Source organism: Varroa destructor, unplaced genomic scaffold (assembly GCF_002443255.2).
Source record: "Varroa destructor unplaced genomic scaffold, Vdes_3.0 BEIS01000001.1, whole genome shotgun sequence".
Classification (NCBI taxonomy): Eukaryota; Metazoa; Arthropoda; class Arachnida; order Mesostigmata; family Varroidae; genus Varroa; species Varroa destructor.
The window spans coordinates 41276247-41296831 of NW_019211454.1; the positions used below are offsets into that span (position 1 = coordinate 41276247).

A 20585-nucleotide genomic window follows, 5' to 3' on the forward strand; every position below is an offset into this window, starting at 1 on the left:
AAAAGTTATCGTACCCCTGTCCACGCAAATAACCACCCATCGCGAGTGTTCATCCCACTCCTATGGTACGTCACAGTTGCTTTATCATGACGGAGATACGAATGACATCAAATTATATAGGTTTTAACATCCTTATGTCTATATGCGTAATTTGACATGGTGTCTTTTGTAATGTCAAATATATCGAAACAATAAGCCGCTGCCGTGACTGGATGAGAGCGGAACACCTGCTCGTTTTGATTATTCTATTGTCTAGATATTGAATATTTGTTGGCAAACGTTATCTGTTAAGCCAGCCTGAACAGACCGCTTAATTAATAGCTGGGAAATCACTGGAGGACATATGAAACGCATTTCATATGTCCTCACCCGAATATGACATCTATTTCACTCCAGTGCAAAAAAACCCCGTCGGCATTTGGAACCTACACAGCTTTTAAGCAGTTAGCACGAATACCCCCGCAAACCTCCCCTTTGAACAGCACGGCCTTAACGCTGGCAGATGATCTAGCACCTTTGCAACGTGATTTTAAATTCGGCCTGGCCAACATAGCAACAATCTGAATATCGCCAGCGAACTTCATAATCACGCACATGAAGTAATTCAGCCTCTATATATATAAAGGCCCTTTTTTATGAGTTTCATTTAATATTAACTGCAACAAAAACTGTTTATCAACAAGACATGATACACAATCTATCTGTGTATCGGCGTACGCTACGGACAAGCGATGACACGCAACGAAGATGTTTGTTTCGAGTCAACATGTAAACAGGCTTCTTTTTCTTTTCCCACTTCCGCACGCATGTCTTCGCGTTAGAGGGCGCTTGTTCTGCGCTGTTTTTACCTCGATCTGCGTTTGCGCCTCGGTATCTTTTTGTCATCGTGGTGTCAATATTATTCCGCGACGAAGCTTAAAAAATGAAGCCTCTTCCAATCAGAAACGCGCATGAAAACAATATCAAGACATAGTCAACTGTTGCTAGTGGTGTCGCCGCTGCTGCTGTTTCTATTGCCATCATTAGCCTACTACTATATATCTGCTAATAGTGATAACGATAAAAACAAAATAATCGCGTCTTATTATTATTTCCAGTCAGGAGTGGAATCGTTGGCCAATCGATAATAGGGATCGTCATAGTAGCAATAGCGTAATTGCCAATGTGTGTCTGCTGGAGGTGATGCCTCTCGCTGTAGCAATAGTGTGGCTACAGGGTAGTGCTGCGACTGCGGCAAACAGAAGCCCTGAAGGAACGCTCGTCCCCGCCACCCATCCTACAACCACCACCTTCAGCGGAGTATGATAAAATAGCGATTTATCTAGTAGCAATGAAGCATTTTCATACATAAATCAAAAATTCTGGGAAGATGCCGGTCTTCTCTGTCTATTCTGTTTGCTCATCTCTCTCTGTTTCTCCATTTTAGTGCCGCTAATGCTCTCACTGTTACGCTGCCGCGGCGCAACCGTTGACTGCAGATGATGTGGGAAGAAACGACCAAGTAGCGACAAAAAACGTTAAGCAAAAATAAAACAACTTCTAAACTCCTCTGCCTAATCAAGCGATTGAGTTCGCTTCGGGAAAGCAACTCCACGGGCTAGACGCGTCCACGAGCGTCTAGTGGAAGCGAAATTTGCGGCCGTAAGCAGTTCCACACCGTTCCTGCGCTCAATGGCCTGTGGCGCTGTAATGTGTAACGCTGCTGCTGCTGCTGCTGCTAATGCCGCTGAATTCTAAAGTAAAGCCGCGTTACAAAACATCATCTGTCATCTCGACCTGGATTTCTACGCTGAAATCTGCGTCTCGGTGCGTGTGACACTGTATTGGCCAACGAAATATAGACGTACACAGAAACAGATACCCAATGCATGCACCCTACGATGATTTATGCATTTCTAATAACTGTCGACCGTACGACGCGTGATCTCACATCAACGATGCGTGTATTCGACTCGTATATATGCGCCGTCCACCTTCAATGCTTATATATATATACGTAAATGTGGCTTATATGCTTTCAGCCATTATGTGGTACTGCCAATGTGAGCTTTTACATATGTTGGATTGTATACTATATATGCCTGTAAATGTTTATTTCGTTTCGTCAGTTGGTAACTTTACCAAGAAGTAAAGAAATTACCATTCGTCGGGCGGACGAATCGACAAGGCGCTAGTGGCATCGTATTCGCGGTCAGCTAGAACGGACCGTCGTAATAGGACAATCAAAATTATTCCAGTAGCAAAACAAACGCTTCAAAGTCTCTCGTATTTATCTTGACAAAATTGTATGCATGCATATATATATGCAGCAAAGCTAGACTCCGCTCTTTCCAGGGAATAGGTTTTTAGCTTCGATCGATCATTGACACCATAGTTGACAAACATCTGTGTCTTTATTACTAATTTTAAATTACATGGTAAGCGGGCAGTTTTTATACGTAAAACTTATACGATCCATATCCTCATTTGAATCCATAAGAAATACAAAATGACAACGTAAAAACATTGTTGATGGTAGCGTTAACAATTGAGCAATGCTAGAACAGCGAAGGTCGCATTCGATTTTTTGTCCTTTTTTCAACTTACGTATTATTACTTGTAAAAAGCTTTTTTCGACTATTTGTTGTTAAGATATATGGGGAATAAGTAAGATTCAAATAGCGCTTATTCATTTCCTGCGATAGATTACAAGGTAACGTGTTTGCGCATTAGGGACGTTGCGATCTAGGTTCGAATCCGGGCGTAGGCACACCTCGTTTCAGAAGCCAGCGGTCTGATGGAACACCTAACGACGCTGTTAGATGTAAATATAAAGACATAGCACCTATTGAACTGAACTCTAAGATTGAGCATCGCATGATTTTCAACCAACTTGACAAGAAAGACTACCACTATAAGTGTCCAAGGGAGGGTATTGTAACAGCTGTCGCTGATGATCCAGACTAATGGATCACGCAAGTACTATTGTATATTGCAATACTAAGTATATTGCAAGATCAAGTCAAAAGAACTATCGGTGCATTTTTAAATGTTCGCAACATAATCTTATCAAGAAATTACTCTTCCTCCATAACGTGTTTTTATACATAAAAAGAAAAAAGAAATAGAATTAAACGGTTTATAGCATTACCCGTGCTCACTAATAGCAGACTTTTTCTGTATCTTATTATATATGCAGCACCTTGCTGGCACTACTGTGTTCTATAAAGCAATCTTTTGTCACCATCTATATGAAGCTCGTAAATAAACAAAGCAAAATAAGCCTGGATCGTAAAACTAACTCCTAAACGAATTCGCACATATATGTATATATATATATATATATATATATATGTATATGTATACCATATACGTATTCGGGTTAGTATACCAGGTAATCAGACGATAGTGTAACAATAACGACGGATACATCAATTATAGATATTTAAACCTGGTGATATGCACATATACGAGGAGCTAACTGTCGTTGATCAAATGCAGGTCTTCGGTACATTGCTGATGTCATGGATCTACCGCTTTAGTAAATTAATCAATAGATAGGGGACCCACAAGCTTTGAATGTTTCTCAGCGCTGATATAGCCAGTCATGATCGCTACGCGAGTCAGACCAGAACACGATGTAATGCGTCAGTTCTGCATACGAGGAAAAGGGCGCGTGTTCGATAAAAGCGATATAGCTAATTATAGTTTCATATAGTTAGCATACGTTCTACATGCATGGAAAGGTCGCATATAATGTGTTAATATCTAGATGTAAAAAATCGATCTACTCTTGTCGCTATTCGTTTAGGCTGTGAGGCACTGCCAGGCAGATGGAGGCCCTGAATCTGAGGCTTGAGCCTGTATGTACATGTCATACACAAATAAATAATAGCAGTGAGCTAAGGTGGTTGCTATACACTATAGGGGAATAGAAACACCGACTCGAATGTATATGTCGCAAAAGAAAATCTACATGAAGGAGACAAATCCAGAAATTCTGGCCGGATCACCATGTGCCGTCTTAATGATATGCGTGTATTCGATCGTGTGTCCTTTGTGTGTCAAAACACAACCTGAAAGCTATTGCTTTCAGCTGCTTGCTGAAGATATTGCTGGTTGTTTTTTGTAAGATACTATAAGGGCTCCAATCAACTCGGTTGATTGGAACCCCTATAGTACACATTTAGAATATTGTCGGAATCTCTATCGGAACTTGTGTCGTACACTATCAATAAGCAGATGAATTTTTGGCAAATGTTCCAAAATTGACATACACCAGTAACTTTTCGTTGCGTAACGTATTATAGAATGATAGTCGGGGAAAGAAATCATGCAGGTCGCTGTCAGGGTTTTGATAGATCAACATGTCGCGATGCCTAGCCGATATGCGTTCTTAATTCAGGCTGTTGGCTTTTGAGAAACGAGGCTCTAGAAAGAAGCGCGAGCCAGTTTTTACGAAACTAATAAATATGGCCATTCACTTTAAGCCTCTAGCTCAGTTGTAAACAATAAATAACAAGATCCAGGACTTGCAGGTTTCACCTGTTAGGTTTTGTGTTTCATAGGAACGGATTTAGACTGTTCTCGAAGCGTTTCTATAACACTAATCGGACAGCGAGTGCTGCATTAGCTGGCGGAAAATGCCAACTCAAGAATCATCCTTAGAAAACACGCCAATGCCTTATGAAGTAGATGACTCATACTTACAACAACCAGTTTCTATCAAAAAATGAACAAGTCCCTTTTAATATGAACGATCAAAATCATGATATGGATGAAACTGGATTAATGTTCGGACATTAACGTATTCATCTGCGTATGACGGAAAAAATTTTCGAAACAGCTTGCGGTAAACACATTGTAAGTAAACAGTATATGGTGAAAAAAACAATAGGTGAAAACAATTTAATTCTACAATATTCATCAATAATACAATACAAGTGCTTCGTTCTTGTGCTAAACTCTTCCCCTACCTCTGATAGCCTGTGCCCGGTCCGACATACAGTGACAACCAGAAAAACAAGCGGTCACTGTGTACGTGCTTAGTCGCATGGGTCGAATACGCTAACCTTACCACTCCAACAGATTCGATCATTCCATTTATTGTGCCCGTCTGCCGTAAAGTTTAAGAGACCCACACAAAATCACGTGTCAATAAAGACAACTGGTCAGCCATTGGTGACGAGAAATGTGGAAAGATATGGAAGAAATCCTACATCGCTCCAGAAAATAGCATTCGCTTTAACCATGGGTTGTTCAAGAAGAACTGGTGAACTCAGCGTGCAAGATTTTTGTACACGTATTTCTATACGCACTAAAACATAAGCCGTAATGTAACATACGCAGAGGTCTTACGCATATATATATATATATACACACACCAGCGTTATAATGGCACGTTTCACTGAGTGCCGAAAGATCTTTAGATCGTACATAAAATATGAAAGAGTAGCTTATTCATTTTATTTAAACTATTAAATAAATCTCTTTGAACTTTGTTCATAGCACGCGATAAACCTTTGTCACGTTAGATGATATCGGTATAAAATTTCAACATTCTTATTTTTAATCAGTTTGAAATTGACTTATATAATTAGTTAATAGGCTTTGCTGATTTTTTAGTTAACACTAGAATATTTTATTTTCTATATTCCATTAATAGTAATAACACCAAACACAGTTTGCATTTTGTACTAGTTTGAGCTGTCGTGCTTTCTTAAACGTTTTAGTGCGTGAACGCACTCTTGTAATTCATCATGTAATGTATCAGACTGTTTCAGATATCCAATCATTCACTTTCAAGGCGTTGCCTTCGATAAGCCCTTTCCGTATACGTGTTATTATATCTAACACCATATCGCGTAGCACGCTTCTAACAGGCCCAGATCATATTATTTCTATGTGTACTCACAGGAACAGCGTGCCGCCGTGGCTCGCTGAAAAAAACTATTATGGAACTAAGAACAGTCAGGCTGACCTTGATATGACCTCTATATGACAAGAGCTTCAAAGGAACATGTACCTGCCGCGAGGCAAACGGCATATGAGAAACTAACACTACGAAAAGCTACAACCCTCGATGCTTCTTGACGCTTCTGGCCAGCCTCTGTCCTGCGCTATTCGTTCTTTTCACGCGCTCGAGTTTCAGGCCCGCAGTTCTATTCGACGAGTACAAAAAGCGGGGTAACAAAAGAGTTAACTATGTGTGCCTTTTACAGAAGAAGAATCACCAGCCGAGTGAATCGCCGATTTATAAAGCACAAAAGGTGACAACGGTTGATATGCGTTCGCAAAACTATCATGGCAGTCGCCCGCACACAATGCGGCAACGATCCTAACCAAGCATGCACGTGCAGACAAACACACGTATGAGCCCTGCGCGCCCCTGTTTCCCGGCGACCTACGCCACATGGGGCGACGTCATTCTTACAATTCGACACCGTCGAATCCAATTGACTTGAAGAGAATTGGCTGACCTGAACGGGATAAAAAGGGCAATTCTCCGTAGGAGCAGAATAAAACTGGTTAAGACAATTTCGCTTTTGACGGAATCGATGCTTGATTACCATTCACATTCATTTTGTTCTATCAAGATAATATAGTGCCGTTATCATTTCATCATCTTTGCTGTTATTGTAATTCCTTCCACTGAAACGGGCTATAGGTCTACGTACTAGCGAGGTGGATAGACAACTTTACTTTAGAAAATGCAGTAAAAATAAGCGAACGAAGGTAAGCCTATATAAGGCAAGGGCTAATGGGCCGCTTCATTTTTCTTCTGGCAAGAGAATAATGATTCAATGTCTTAGTATTCCATATCAAGCTTCCATATTTTTTTTAAATGTACGACCCAGAAATTTAACGCGATTCCAATTACTGGATTCTTCTTTTGACTAAATTTTAAAATGCCGTTTTTTTTTATAAAACAGCTATAAGCAGATACTATATTGATTGCCGTATTTCGAGCACACATAAAACCAGATGCCGTCGATATTACTTCTATAGAGAAAGTGAGAGACCTATGTGCTCGGCAAGTACAATTCAGTGCGCACGCGTATGTATGTACATGGCCGTTTCAAAAAGGCATTGTAGTTCCGCAGTTGTTTTACCATATGTCGTCGTTACTAGTCTCATCGTTACCATCGAGCAGTGCAGACGTATTCCAAAGGGCTCCGTGTAAAAGTGGAATTTGGGTGCGATTGGTATTTATTTTCCTAATGCTTTCTCCATTATCGGAAGAGGCCGAAGATCTGGCATCGCCCATCTTTTCTTCTTCAGTCAGGGAAGTATTTCGCACATTGTTTTCCGATTTATCTAAATATAACTTCTAACCTTTAACCCTTAACTTTAATTATAACCAAACAAAGGCAAATAGTAACACGGATTCGGACGATAGCATGATTATGGTTCTGTTGAATAACATAGATGGAAAGTCAACTAACTGAAAAACTGTTTGTTAAAAGATTGGCAGCAAGTGAACCCAGTTTGTCGATGAAAAGGACTTTCAGCTGCTCCTACACGCCGTGATGAGAACAATCGAAACTATTAGAAGTGTCTACGATCCGTTGGGTAATACCTCTGAGCCGCTCAGAAGTTTTCTAAATTTTTTGCTAGAGCAAAACAAATAGGTGAGTAGCGCATAGCAAAGGTATGAGAGAAAAAAAGGGGCATTCAACTACAAAGTAGAGCAACTCAAATACCAGAGATTAAGCGATAACAGTAGTAAAGTGAATGCCCAAAGTCAAACGGACGCTGACCTACTAACTGTGGAAATGGATGATGCACAGGTAAGGTACAAACTATTGAACTAACTAAACAATATTAGTCACCAAAGATTTACCAAAAAACTTTAATCTTTAAACAATCTATATTCAAGGACAGTGAAGTAAAAACGCTCTTATCAATGAACCAGGGTCCGAATTTGTAAAGAAACACAAACCCGTTAACTAAACAAACCCAAGTATCATCTGGATTATGGACTTAGCATAAGGGGGCTGAGGAAGAATGCCGTTGACTTGAACGAAACTGACCTAGGGGGATTTCTCCAAAGGTAACAATAGCGACGTTATTAATGAAAACCTTTTTGAAATCCTGCATCAAGAATCTGAAATTCTAAAGAACAGTGTCATTGAATGCTTTATCTCTTTTCTTATTTTACATAATGGGCCTAGATCCAAGGGATATGGGCAGCTAATTAAAATAATTTCAAAGTGGACCTAGGCTTTTTATTAGCCAGCAGGAAACCTAAGAATCGATCCTACAAAACTTAACGGCGTGGTGATACTAGAGTCATATACCCAAGTATTGGCCGAGATAAAAACGAACATTACTATTGCGGATTATGGTGTCAATGTTAAGAAAATTTCGCTGAACGATAATGACAAGATAAAGTTTCAGGTTAAAGAAGGAGAGCTGGCAGCGGTTAAAAATTCTCCTCTCAAATAGCAGCTCCGAAGAATCATACAGCCGAGGATAGAATGCTAATGTGGAATTCAGCCTCATTATGAGAGGCTTTAACGAGCTCACGACAATCGAAAACATAGCATCTGTATGAAAAGTAACAATGTCAGAAGTATAGTAGCCTAAGTGAAGCTTTTAAGGTATTAGGACGGCAACAGTCACCTCAGAATAAGTTCCAACTAGGATAAGTAATGTTCCACGTCAAGGAGCCGATTTCCCTAAAATTATGGCCCAATTGTTTAAAATTTGGACACTGGGCAGCGAGCTATCCTGAAAGAAGAAGGAGCAAGCTGCATGCTACAAGTAAGGGTTTGCCGGAATGCTCATCACTACTTGCACTGCTACACTGAAAATCACCAAGCGAATGGTTAACAATATATAATGTTTATAGATAGGAGTTTCGTCGTGTATCTGGGACTCAAGCTACACATACACTCGAGCAATAAAGATTCAAGCAAATTTGAATGGGCTGACCCATAATTTATAGGGGCAATTTGTAACCACTAGTAGGGTCAATATATAACTGCAGAGCCTAACGATAGAAGTATGCACGAGCTCGGTGAATGGTACCGCGACTTGGGAGGGGACATGACCGCTTTCATACATCATTTCAACATTCCTGGTATCACTGGATGCAATCATTTGGGTGATGGTGGAGGGCCTCCTAACTGTAGATATGTACTATTCACGTAACGCAGAGTTCGCTCTTTCGATTGTTAGCTCAACGACCTTGGACGCATAGTTGATTTTGAAAATAGCCGAAACATAATCATGCCACGAGACTTCAATGCACATTGTATGTCATGGTGTAATACCCACGTAAGCAACTAGGAAGGACTAGGCGGCGTCAAATAACCCATATATAATCAACTCATTCAGGCGAAGGTGCTCGTCGTACGCCATCGATCTCTCACTTAGCTTTAGCAACAGCCTTCTACCTCCAAGAGCGGGGTAAACAGTTTGACAGGAAGTGAAGAACCTTTTTTGATTGCTTCTACATAAAATGCAGCCTTAGTAGCCGCTCTAAGAAATCGCTGGCAACTTTTCGCCCTAATACAAACATTGACCCAGATAAACTATCGGAGATCAAAGCTAGTATAAGTAGACCCACACTGGGCTCGGCCTCACAAAATTTGTTGACGATGCTAAATAACCCAAAAAAGGAGTATAGAAAAGTTAGTGCGCACCTTAGAAAGTCCTCTAACAAATACTGGTAGAATTCTGATATGGAAGCGAAATTGAGGCAGTGCATCTATTTGAGGGTATCCTTAACAGATAAATTAATATGCTTACTTAACGCGATCGACAAAATGACAAAAAATATTAGTGCTAGCAAAATGCTAAAAGAAAATGACGTCAAACATCCTATCTCAGATGACCTGTTTAAGTCTATGAAAAGTGCATTAGCGGCGTTTGAAATTTAAAACGTGTTCAGTTCCATATCCTTGGGGATAATAATAAAAAAAGTACCTGCAACCGTATGTACAAAGTGTCATAGCGAGTTAACTAAATAATAAATAGATAGTGTACGGCAGGACCGCGTATCGCATATCAAGAGATCCACTTCAGGCTTCAGGACGTTGGGCCATCTTTTCTGGAGTATAGGGTACGATGGCGTCCTGCAGCAAGATTACCTAGGATCGACCAGACTTGTAGCACTTGTTGATGGCCTAGCAGCAGTTGTAATGAGAAAAGCCACTAAGGATCTGCAATCCAACATTAATGATGCCTGCGACTTAGTCAATATATGGATTACACTCTTTAGTCTTGAACTAGCCCCGGAAAACTCAAAGCTGGCAGTACTCAGTAGACGAAGCAGAGCAGGCGATGGATGTAAGCCTTAAGACGCATGGCCACAGAGTTCTACCAAAGGACATTATAAAATACCTGCGCACCATTTTAGATTAAGGCTAAACGGAAGAAGACATGTTGATTATGTTAATAATAAAAATAAAACCTTCCAGATGACTAACTACCTAGCGAGGATCTTGTTTAACACGAACGGATCGAAGGTTTTTGCATCAGTGGCGGATTCCGTGGTTCTCTAGGTAGTACACATGTGAGGGACAGCTCTTCGCAAAATAATCACCTAACTAGATTTAAAAGGGTTGAAAGACCAATAGCTATACGGATAGGTAAAGCGTTCAGAACTGCCTCTTGCGACGACCGCCAGACTGGTCCGGTGGAATCTGCCGCACAGGAAAAAATAGCAAAATATCTGAATAGGCAAGTAAAAAAAAAAGATAAAAACCGTTACGACAGGAAAATGGCAGAAAATATCATACGAAAACTGATCAAAGATAGCGTGGATCACAAAGAGGCAGGGTCAACTAGCGTCTGGCCTGATGCAAATGCTCAGCGGCTATGATTTCTTCGGTAAATACCAAAGTAACATTAGAAAGTCACCAGACGCACGTACTGGACACAAAACGAAAGTGGGAATCTTTCCTACAATCGATTATTGAGTCTCTGCAATTTTGGAAACCGAAGAAAACTAGGTAAAAATGAGCTAGTTTGTTGATGATGTTCTCAAATGAAAGGATTAAACAAGCGCCGTGGGATGAGCCCTTTCTGTCTGCAGGGGTGAACGCTTATGCGTGGCCAACCTTGGTTTTTCGATCGTCCATGCCTCGTGCCGATACCTCACATTGGCGTAGGCTCTTTGTAGGGAACGATTCTAGTGTGTCACCTAACCGAGCCACACACACACGAGGAAGCATTTCTACTACCAGGAACATACACAAAAAATGTCCTCGTTGTCAACAGCGACTCATATACGCTTGCGTTTGAAAAAAATTCAGTAACCTTACTGACGTAATGCACAAAATAGAATTATCGGCACATGGATTATATTGCGAATGGTTCATCAATCAGAATTTACTACGGATAATTAATTATACCAAAAATTGTGCACAACCACGATAGACTATGCGGTCAGGTTAGCTTTGACGAACGATGCGCACATTGTTATTGAGCAGCTTCACACTACGCGACCCAATTTTATATGAATCTGTTTGACCTACCTATCTTGCCCGTAAATGACAAAAAAGGGTCGGATTCTCTAACCATAATCACAGCCCTCTCCAGGAAGAAATCAGTTTTAACTGAATTGATTGACTTCCTTTGAGAAATTCTTAATAACCAATATAGCTTCGCCTCTAGGTCATACAAGCCCAGCTTCTGGAAACAAACGGGCTAACGACATAAATGTCTCCAATTAATATTTCTTTGAGAATGAGTGAATTATGCTGAGCTCACTCGGATCGTGTATAGCAGAAAAGTTTTTGGCGAGTATAATGGCATTTCTTTTCATTCCCGTAACACTGCTTTTTTCCAATAATAGCACTAGGCAAACGTCGACTGATATAGCCCCACCCTCTCCTATATATGTAAAATGGCCTTCTTGAAGCCTCCAATTGTATTGCTTAAAATCACTTAACACACCGACAGTTCAAGCAAAATATTCCCAAAATATTTATTATACTTGTGGACATTCGCAAAAACCAACGTTTTACACAAAAAGCCAAGTGACCATGGCCTTTTTTTATGGTTGCGTACCAATTAAGCTATTGGGCCTATTAGAACCAGTAGGCCATAGAGTGTGGAGGTGCTTTAAATAGTTCCTTATGTCCTTTATTAAATAACATTATGATAAAGGTTACAAAATCAATTTGAAGATCGTTCACTCTGCGCGAAGTGTGAAACCCAAGGTTGAGGTCTGCTTAGCTGTTCGACCTATTGAATCTTGCTGTCGAGCTCTGAATGCTGAAGACTGACGAATTACTATAATTCATATAAAACATAGTTTTTCATATCGATTCCCTAGTGACTTTTCTACCTAATCTATCCATTTATTATCAATATTCCCTACAGTCTTGTTTCGGATGAAAATAGATGGATCTATTTGGAAGCATTTTAAGTCGAAAGGATTAGAGATAATTCTGTATACGATCTGTTTTACGGTGAATAGGTTTATTCCAATATTTCTCTCATTTTCGTAGCGCAGGAGTGATATGCTTTTGCAAATTCAGCTTATCTATAACAAAACACGGCAGAGCTTCTGCGAAGGATCACGAGTTCCCATTTGGAGATCGGCAGCGACCCTCTATTAGATAGGCCTTATTTGACGGTAGTCAATGGCGAACGGAAATAAGACTCAGTTGACGACCTCGCAAAAGCGTTTGCCCGCACTGATTTGATTCAAAAGAAAAAGTTAGCATGGTATTTCGTCTTATCGCATCTTATAGCACCGGAGCATCAACAACTAGATGATGGAATGGACATTAGAATTTGGGTAATCAAGAGCAACTATGTTAGTCTAAACAATTTAAAAGTCAGTTTCTCTGCGACAACATTTTACAAATAATAATTACTGAATAAGTATATCATTTTTGTAATAATGATATTCTTAGCATTTACTGTTACAAGTTACATCGTATTGTGCAAAGCCCTAGTGACAGCAACTGTTTTAAATAGTCACTCGATTTAGACGTAAAACGGCCGAAAAGCTATTCAATAAATTTCTCAAATCCGTACGCAGTTACGGTGTACAGGTATCTATCACTGAGATAAAACAACTTTCGCACCTTCTACGCATCCGCGTGTGTGGCTACGCGTCCTTGCAGCTCATCCGCTATAATGAACATAGAAACAGGTCAATGAACATTATTATTATTATTAAATAGGAATGCTATGCATTAAATGTTTGGTCACTATCGAACTATAATCTAGCTCGTACTCCTAAGGCTTGATTAGATTAGTTCTAGATATTTCTCATAATATCCGGTCATCATTGCGCCCCCAATTTTACCCCATCATTTATCCTATAGATTATGCACCGAGTTAATGTTTACCATCTAAGTCTTAAAGGGAATATCACCTCTGCCATTCACAATGTGGTTTGATGACGAATTAAAAAATATACTTCGGGCTTACCGATTTGTCGATGTGCCTGAGAGCTCTTAAAACAGAAAATTGGTGTAAACTTAAAAGTCTTTCAAAAATAGGCTTTATTATAGCTGTAATAGTAAAGAAAATCTCATCGAAAACACTTTCTCAGTGCCATAATATCAAAAACATAATGTCAAAAAAAAACTAAACACGGAAAATCGGTTGAAATTAACCTTTTTCGTAAGGTTTCCAAAAGCAAATGGTATTAAATTTTATCTTACTCAAGTTTACTTATTCCACCTAAACATCCTAAACTGATAATTTTCGATTTCGAGATAGCTTACACATTATATTAAAAAATATGCGCTCCCATAGATTAGCTTGAAACAATCTCCATGGGATAGAAAATCAAATCTAAAATACTAGTAAATATGATGTTCCTTCTCTATGTAATCTTCTCCAGATGAAAATTATATTTTACCGCTGTATAGTACATCTACATAAACTTGTATTTTTTCTAATTCGAACTAAGTATCTGATGCTAGTTGCCTCACAGGTTAAAAAATCAGTTTAAACCTTTCGCGCGCTACAGTTAGCAAATATTTTTTGACATTGATTAGAACGTCGCGCGTTTCGCCGGCCTTAATGCGTTCAGTCGCAGTGTTTACAAATAGAAATCGTACGACTTTTTCTTGACGCTGGTTGGCCGTTGCTCGGTGTGCTGCTACACTATTTCCGATACCGCTCTTATGTAACATTGCGTGTGGCAAAGACTAGTGTCGAATGCGGGAGATATAAGTATGTTTGTGGAGTGATCGCTGGTAGTGAGGCGCGACGCCATGGAGCAGTGGCCGCTTACAACAACTTCTGAGAGCCAAGGCATATCCCTCGATGAACTCGACCTTCTGTCGGAGATCAACAGTGATCTGCTTAACGACCCTGCGCTACTGAACCTTGGAGGAATCAAGGAAGAAGACTTCACCTTCAATCTAGACTTAGAGACACCTCAAACAGCCACCTCGCAGGTTCAGCCTCAGACTGCTGGGCCAACATCTTCCCAGCAACCAACTCAATTACAATCAACGCCATTGGACAATGGGTTGCCTACCCAACTACCTTCAACGGGGCCTTTATCAACACCAGTTAATGTGTTAAGCGCACAGAACCCTCCGGTGAATAGTGTAGTGCTTCCAGCCCGACCTTCCCAAGTTCAACAGGCGGCAGCTAACCTGCCACCAGTCAAACAAGTACAGGTGACAGTTGCTGGAGTGTCATCCGCCAATTCCACAAGTAGCAATAATGCCCAGTTTATTCCGCATTTCGCTACTGCTAATGGAGCTAATCAGCAAATATTGCGGGCGCAGCAAGTGCCACCCACTACAACCATCGTTGGTTCAACCTCCGCGCAAACAGCGCAGACACAACTGGGTCAACAGAAAATACTGGTGCACCATATTCCTCATTTTGGAGGAGTTTCGCCAAATATTGTAGTGAATACCACTTCAACAAATCATAAGTCGTTATCAGTCACTGATCTGCTACGTATTAACCCGGAACAAAAGGTGCAACTGGTGATCAAGAAATCCGGCGAAATTGTTTCACCACCGAATGTGGTCAATATCCCTTTAGTTCTCGAAGGTGATCATATGACACTGGGGCAACTGAATGTCAGCCAATCTCCTCCACCACCCGAACGAAAAAATTCACACAATGCAATCGAGCGGCGCTACCGATCGTCGATTAATGACAAAATCGTTGAACTCAAGGACATTGTTGCCGGTACTGAAGCGAAATTGAACAAAAGTGCTGTTCTCCGAAAAGCTATAGACTATATTCGGTTTCTGCAAAATGCAAATACACGACTTAAAAAGGAAAATGCTGCCTTGCGTTGCGCTTTGCAACAGAGCAGTCAGTCCGTTCCGTGTGTTGATATGCCAACTGTAAATGGTGGTAAACTTATCAACGTAGCCGCCACCCCACCACCCAGCGACCCCTCGATGATCGATTCAAGCTCAGAGCCTTCATCACCGCTTTCCCCGCAAGCCGTGTCTGCATATACGAACTCAGGCATGCGCGACATGACCCGTGTGTGCCTGTGCATATTTGGACTATGTATGTTTGCTCTGAATCCAATGAATCTAGTCTTGCGTGGTGCATCCTCAGCTATCGACCCGTGGAAGGGTGGCCGCGCCATTCTATCGGATAAAGACGACGAGCCTTCTTGGTGGCCTGGAGTTTTTTTCAGCCCCTATGTTATTTGGACTGTCAACTTCCTTTTATTATTATTGTGCCTTGGCGACGTTATTCTCTTTGGTGATCCAGTCATGTCACCCGAGCAAGAACGAAAATTCTGGATATTTAAAAAGCAGGCCCATTTTGATCTGACGAATCAAAACTATGAGGCGGCATACAATAATTTTGAGATGTGTCTTGAAACGCTAGTCGGCGCACCAACTGCGGTACCTCGATCAATACTTCAAACATGGACATGTCTCATTTGGCAAATGCTGCGACAACTTATGCATCGTATCTATATCGGAAAGTTCCTTTTTAGATTTAGCAGGAAACGTTACGCGAAGAAAATTGAGGCGTCTGTGAACCATCTGTCCGAAACATACCACAATCTACATCAGTTACATTTTGTGCTCAACAAGCGTTCTAACTGCCTCGGCCTCTGCTATGCTCTAGCAGCGGTTAACTACGCTGAATTAGGTACCCACTCGACGGAGCATTTGACGGACACGTTCTTGACGTGCGCGCTCAGGCTCATCAAGTGTCTCTTGTCGCGATTCCATTTTCTGGCTCGCTTCATGATCTACCGGGGTCAGCAATCTGCCCCTGGAGGATACGATCACCAATGGATTTTCACCCCAGATGGTAGAGCGTTTTTGTATTATGAATATTGCTTGAGCAGTTAGTCACAAAAGCGTAGGCGCTGTCTTCTTTTTCTATGATTTGGTGGCAACGGCGCAGAATAGAATTACTAACCATGCTTCTTGCGACCACACTATTTTTTCTATGCCGTTCTACTTAGGAAGCGTGGGTAGATGTTAACTCTTATTACAGGAGAGTTTTACTGGCCTAGGTCCAAAGTCTAAGAACTATATTTGGGTGATGACAGAGGGAGAAGGTAATTTCAAATTAATTTTGTTTAACAAGCTAGTGTTATTTCTAAATGCTATTTTATTGACTTTATCGTTTCATAAGTAAAACTAACAAAAGTATCAAATTAAGTATGACCTATTTACCACATTTATTATATTCCTTTTTATTAGAAATGTAACCAAGCGCACCGTATATTCTTTGTAATGCTTTTCATCCATCTAAATAAACTGAAATTTCAGGCTATCGCTTCGTCACGGGCCATCTATCACTGAACCATTGTCCTCGTACATTGACGAACTCGCTCGAACAGAAGATGGTCGAACCTCTGGATCTCGTGGCTCAGCAGTATCGCTGGTTTCTTCTTGAAAGGGCCATTGAGAGCTTGAGCCCCCAAACACTGGCAGCGGCTAAAGGCCGTGACGGTGGCAGGCGTGCCGCTACCGATCGTTGCCTTGCCCTACTTGCCGAGCTGGAAAGGTGCCGCCAACGACGTTCGTTTGTGTTCGGATACAACTGGGACAGCAACTGCGTCGGGGACACCTCTACCTGGTGGAAAGAGATGCTAAGGGCTGCCATCCTCTGGGAACGGGGACAATCTAAGGGTGAGACGGCGCAACAACTATTTCTAATTGGGAATTTATGCTGCGCTACTGTGCACGTAAGGCTTAGAATTCATTGTGTCCGTTAATGTTTATCAGTTCAAGCGTCTGGCCAGCAAACAACATCTTCCTATATGACGGGGCATTTATTACCTTTTTAATCGTCAGTTTTCGAAACACGCTTTTTACAATTAAAATTATTGTGTTTCTCTTATGAAGTATTTCTCTTACTACCTGTAAAATCATCTCTTTGCCTCCAACGCTTATTTGGCCACATATTCTTGCCAAAAATAGTGGCCCCATTTATTGGTATAATCCATAGACATTGCAAGCGTCGTATGTTACTTTTCCTTAATCGAACATGCATATAGCCGATATAACTCCCAACTATTTTGAAGATTCGAATAACAATGTTTTGCAGACATCAACTACGTGGTAATCGAGCACATGCCAGCCGAGTTATGGGAAAGCGAAGCACATCCGTTGGCTCGCACGTTACTCAGTTCTTTCCAGGTAATGGTGAACATAGTTCGAGAGCCCTGACAACGAGAAATGATAGCAACAACGATGAGTTGATAAAACAGAGTATCTAGAGGAAACTCCTAGCACTATGTTTGATACGACGTATTAACCAAGGAAGAGTGCCAGTGTTTGAGTATCCAGCAGACCCACATTTTGTTTGTGTATCAAATAAAACGTGTCATTACGACAGTGTTTTTCACGTGTGTACTTGACTCTATTTCGTTATGGCTGTGCATATGAGACTACGTTCGCGGTAGTTTACGTTGTTATGTTTCTCCTGTTATTTCCAAAAAGTGCATTTTGTGGCCTCTCGAAATTACCGGCATACGTGTATTTTCTAAATACCTTGTTTCTATTGGGTTGACACTGGAATCTTCACTATCTATAACACAGGCGCGACGTTGCTACCTGGATGGAAGCTTCAAGGAGGTTACGGCATTGGAAACGGAATTGGACACGTGTTCACGGCTCATCAAAGACTGCATGTCCTGGACCGAGATGGAGCTTCATGGTGTCACATGTCCACAGGACGTGGCATCTGTTTATGTCTGTCTTTTGATAGCAGTCGAATGGCTTCTACAAACGCGTATTGACCTTTGGGAGGTCTGTATTAATAATAGCAAAACAATAAAACCTTTAACAGAAACGCACAAAATCATCTGCGGATATAGATGAACTAATTATTTTCGTTGCAAATGACTGTATAATCAAGCCGTTTAGCTGAGGGTTAACACTAAGGCTTCTTTTTTCGAAATGACACCTATCGATACGCATGGCTTACTTTTCACTGCTTGAGACTAACATGTATCACCGTATTATATTTGTGCCGGGGCAGGAAAATAAAAACATCGATTTGGTAGGTTTTTGTCGTGATCACCGTCAGCTGCAAGAAGTCCTTAGATATTTCGGCGAGTCGGGCCAGGCTAAAATGCGGCTTTACGAGGGATTGGAGCGTCTTGTAGCTGGAGCCAACCCTGTGGAGACTCATCGCCTGCTCGAGGAATGCGTTCAGAGGCGCCGGAACAAGTATTCCATTATCTGCGCCAACAAAATGGCCGCTGAAAGAGTCAACATAGAAGATGCTCATGGGCTCACATTGGCCTGCAAGTAAGTTACCGTTCAGTTGCTTGTCGTTGATGTCAGGCAGTAAAACAACTTGGCAAATTTTTATGTACAGATCAAGTATTTGCAAAGACTTCCTTCTTTCATATGTATTAACCAAAGTTTATATTTCACTATTTTCCATTGAACAGTGCTCGAATCCACCGGTTTCAAAATCTGATTTGAAATATTTAGTGTTAAATATATATTTTTGCTTTTTATTTGCTCTGACCAGTTTTGACTACCGTTAGCATATGATCTGCATTCCTCTACTAAAATGCTGTTATTTATTACAAGTGATAGTCAAGGTGTCTTTTCTAAAGGAGTATTGGCATCTTAAGCATCTAACATTAAGACCAAGTGGCTGTCGTCACTCGATTTATGGTCCAACTGCTTTGTAGCTTATAGGAAGGGCTTTACTATTTTAGCATAATCTTACATTTTCCCAAAGATGCTGTTTTTCAACCGAAAAAATTTACCCATTTACAAAAAAATAAGCAAAGCTTTTATGGAAGTATTCGATTTTGTTGACACAAATATATTCAAAAATTATTCCCGTCAAAATCTGGGACAAATACATGTTTACATATATTATTATATTCGGTAGTTTTTTTAAATCTATTCGTATTATCAATACATTTAGTTACTCAGACTATCGCTTAGTTATAAGCGATAGTCTGAAAAATGTATTACAGTTATGTAATGAGAATAATAAATCTATTTGAGCAGGCAGAAAATTATTGTTCATTATGGCGGTGTTTCAGGTACCTGGAAAGTATGTTTGAATCGACTGAGTCACGTAATGTTGCCCTCTCCGAGGCCTCCCAGCTGTGGATGCTTCTTGGGAACCAGACGATGGCCCTCCGGTGTCAAAAGCTCATGCATTTTGCCAGCGGCGCTGCCATCGCTGCAGCTCACTGAAAATAGGCTTATCAGCTATTTGACTTTTAATAGGAATTCGAAAGCAAAACAGCCGAAGAAATGGCTGACAGGTAGAAGTTGCTCTTGCGGCTGGCCGACGGAAAAAGCCGCCAACACTGGATCTGGTAATTCAGCTACCATTCTCTTATTGCTTGCTGTCGCCGATGACAGCTGTCAATGAAGGAATTACATCTACATCAGAACGCAACAACGCATCCGGACCAAACCAATCATCCGTCTGTCATCTGAACTAAAATTCCCCGAAAACAATTGCGTTAACAGCACGTTTTGTTCCTATGCCAACCATTTGGTTGTGACTCCAGGACAGTTCTAACAAATCCTGCTGCGTTACATGCATTGGTCGTGTACCTGAAACCGATTAGAACTTACCTTCTGTGCGACCTTACTTTCATCGCAGGGCAAATATCGACAGGAAGCAGCGCAAAAATTATGACCTAATTATGAAAACAATTTCGATATCTTGCCGAATCAAGTTAATGGACGGTATTGTTCTGAAAATTCTATATAATGAAAGAAATATTTTTGTTGCCCTAATCAGACTAGCCATCGTTTCCGAACCCCAACACTCCGTCAATAATTCAGTGTACTTAGTAAATAGGGACTTCTCGTTGATATGCATGTACGCATGGATGAATGTGTATCTGTTAATATATGTGAATTTTGACATTTTTTTTTACATACTACAATATAATGTACGTATTATTCTTTGTCTCTTAATTACTTAAAAGTATATCAATAGTGTGAATATTATACTCACTGATTCAGCTCTACAACGATGAAAAATTGCCACACAGTACCCGTTAAATCGAGCAGCATTAATTAGCAAACTGATACGAAAACGCAGCAGAAAATAACAAAACATTGCAACAACAAAAGCATCACTAAAAGGATGAATAATCAAGGTAGCATTTTTGATTCAATCGTGAAGAATGCAACTGTTTTCTAACAAAGTTGGAAATGGTTGCAGTGGTTGAAAATTCTCAT

General features: G+C 40.6%; 1 protein-coding gene and 1 long non-coding RNA gene across 8 annotated transcripts in view; both read left to right on the top strand.

Moving 5' to 3' along the window:
• Positions 1 to 6802, top strand: part of LOC111242791 (uncharacterized) — a 31802-nt gene extending 25000 nt beyond the window's left edge. For 5 of the 7 annotated variants that reach the window (XR_015327086.1, XR_015327090.1, XR_015327095.1 and 2 more), the window contains 2 exons: positions 1098 to 1299; positions 1427 to 4468. This is a non-coding gene — a long non-coding RNA (uncharacterized LOC111242791). Of the gene's footprint in view, positions 1 to 1097; positions 1300 to 1426; positions 4469 to 5895 lie in introns of those variants that run through there. The other 2 variants (XR_015327091.1, XR_002670159.2) reach the window with 2 other exon arrangements.
• A 7221-nt stretch (positions 6803 to 14023) lies between these two features.
• SREBP (Sterol regulatory element binding protein) lies at positions 14024 to 20303 on the top strand. Its single transcript, XM_022817411.2, has 6 exons — positions 14024 to 16209; positions 16677 to 17039; positions 17458 to 17549; positions 17952 to 18161; positions 18394 to 18665; positions 19424 to 20303. Exons 1-6 carry the CDS (start codon positions 14172 to 14174, stop codon positions 19578 to 19580), a joined length of 3132 nt encoding a protein of 1043 aa, XP_022673146.1. The 5' UTR covers positions 14024 to 14171; the 3' UTR covers positions 19581 to 20303.
• Positions 20304 to 20585: the final 282 nt, after the last annotated feature.

What these genes read in the sequence shown, in the direction of transcription:
- SREBP (XM_022817411.2), top strand. Translation starts at nt 14,172, where the DNA reads ATGGAGCAGTGGCCGCTTACAACAACTTCTGAGAGCCAAGGCATATCC. An exon ending in ATGGATTTTCACCCCAGATG is followed by an intron (nt 16,210 to 16,676) that starts GTAGAGCGTTTT and finishes CTGAAATTTCAG; the next exon opens with GCTATCGCTTCGTCACGGGC. An exon ending in CGTTACTCAGTTCTTTCCAG is followed by an intron (nt 17,550 to 17,951) that starts GTAATGGTGAAC and finishes TCTATAACACAG; the next exon opens with GCGCGACGTTGCTACCTGGA.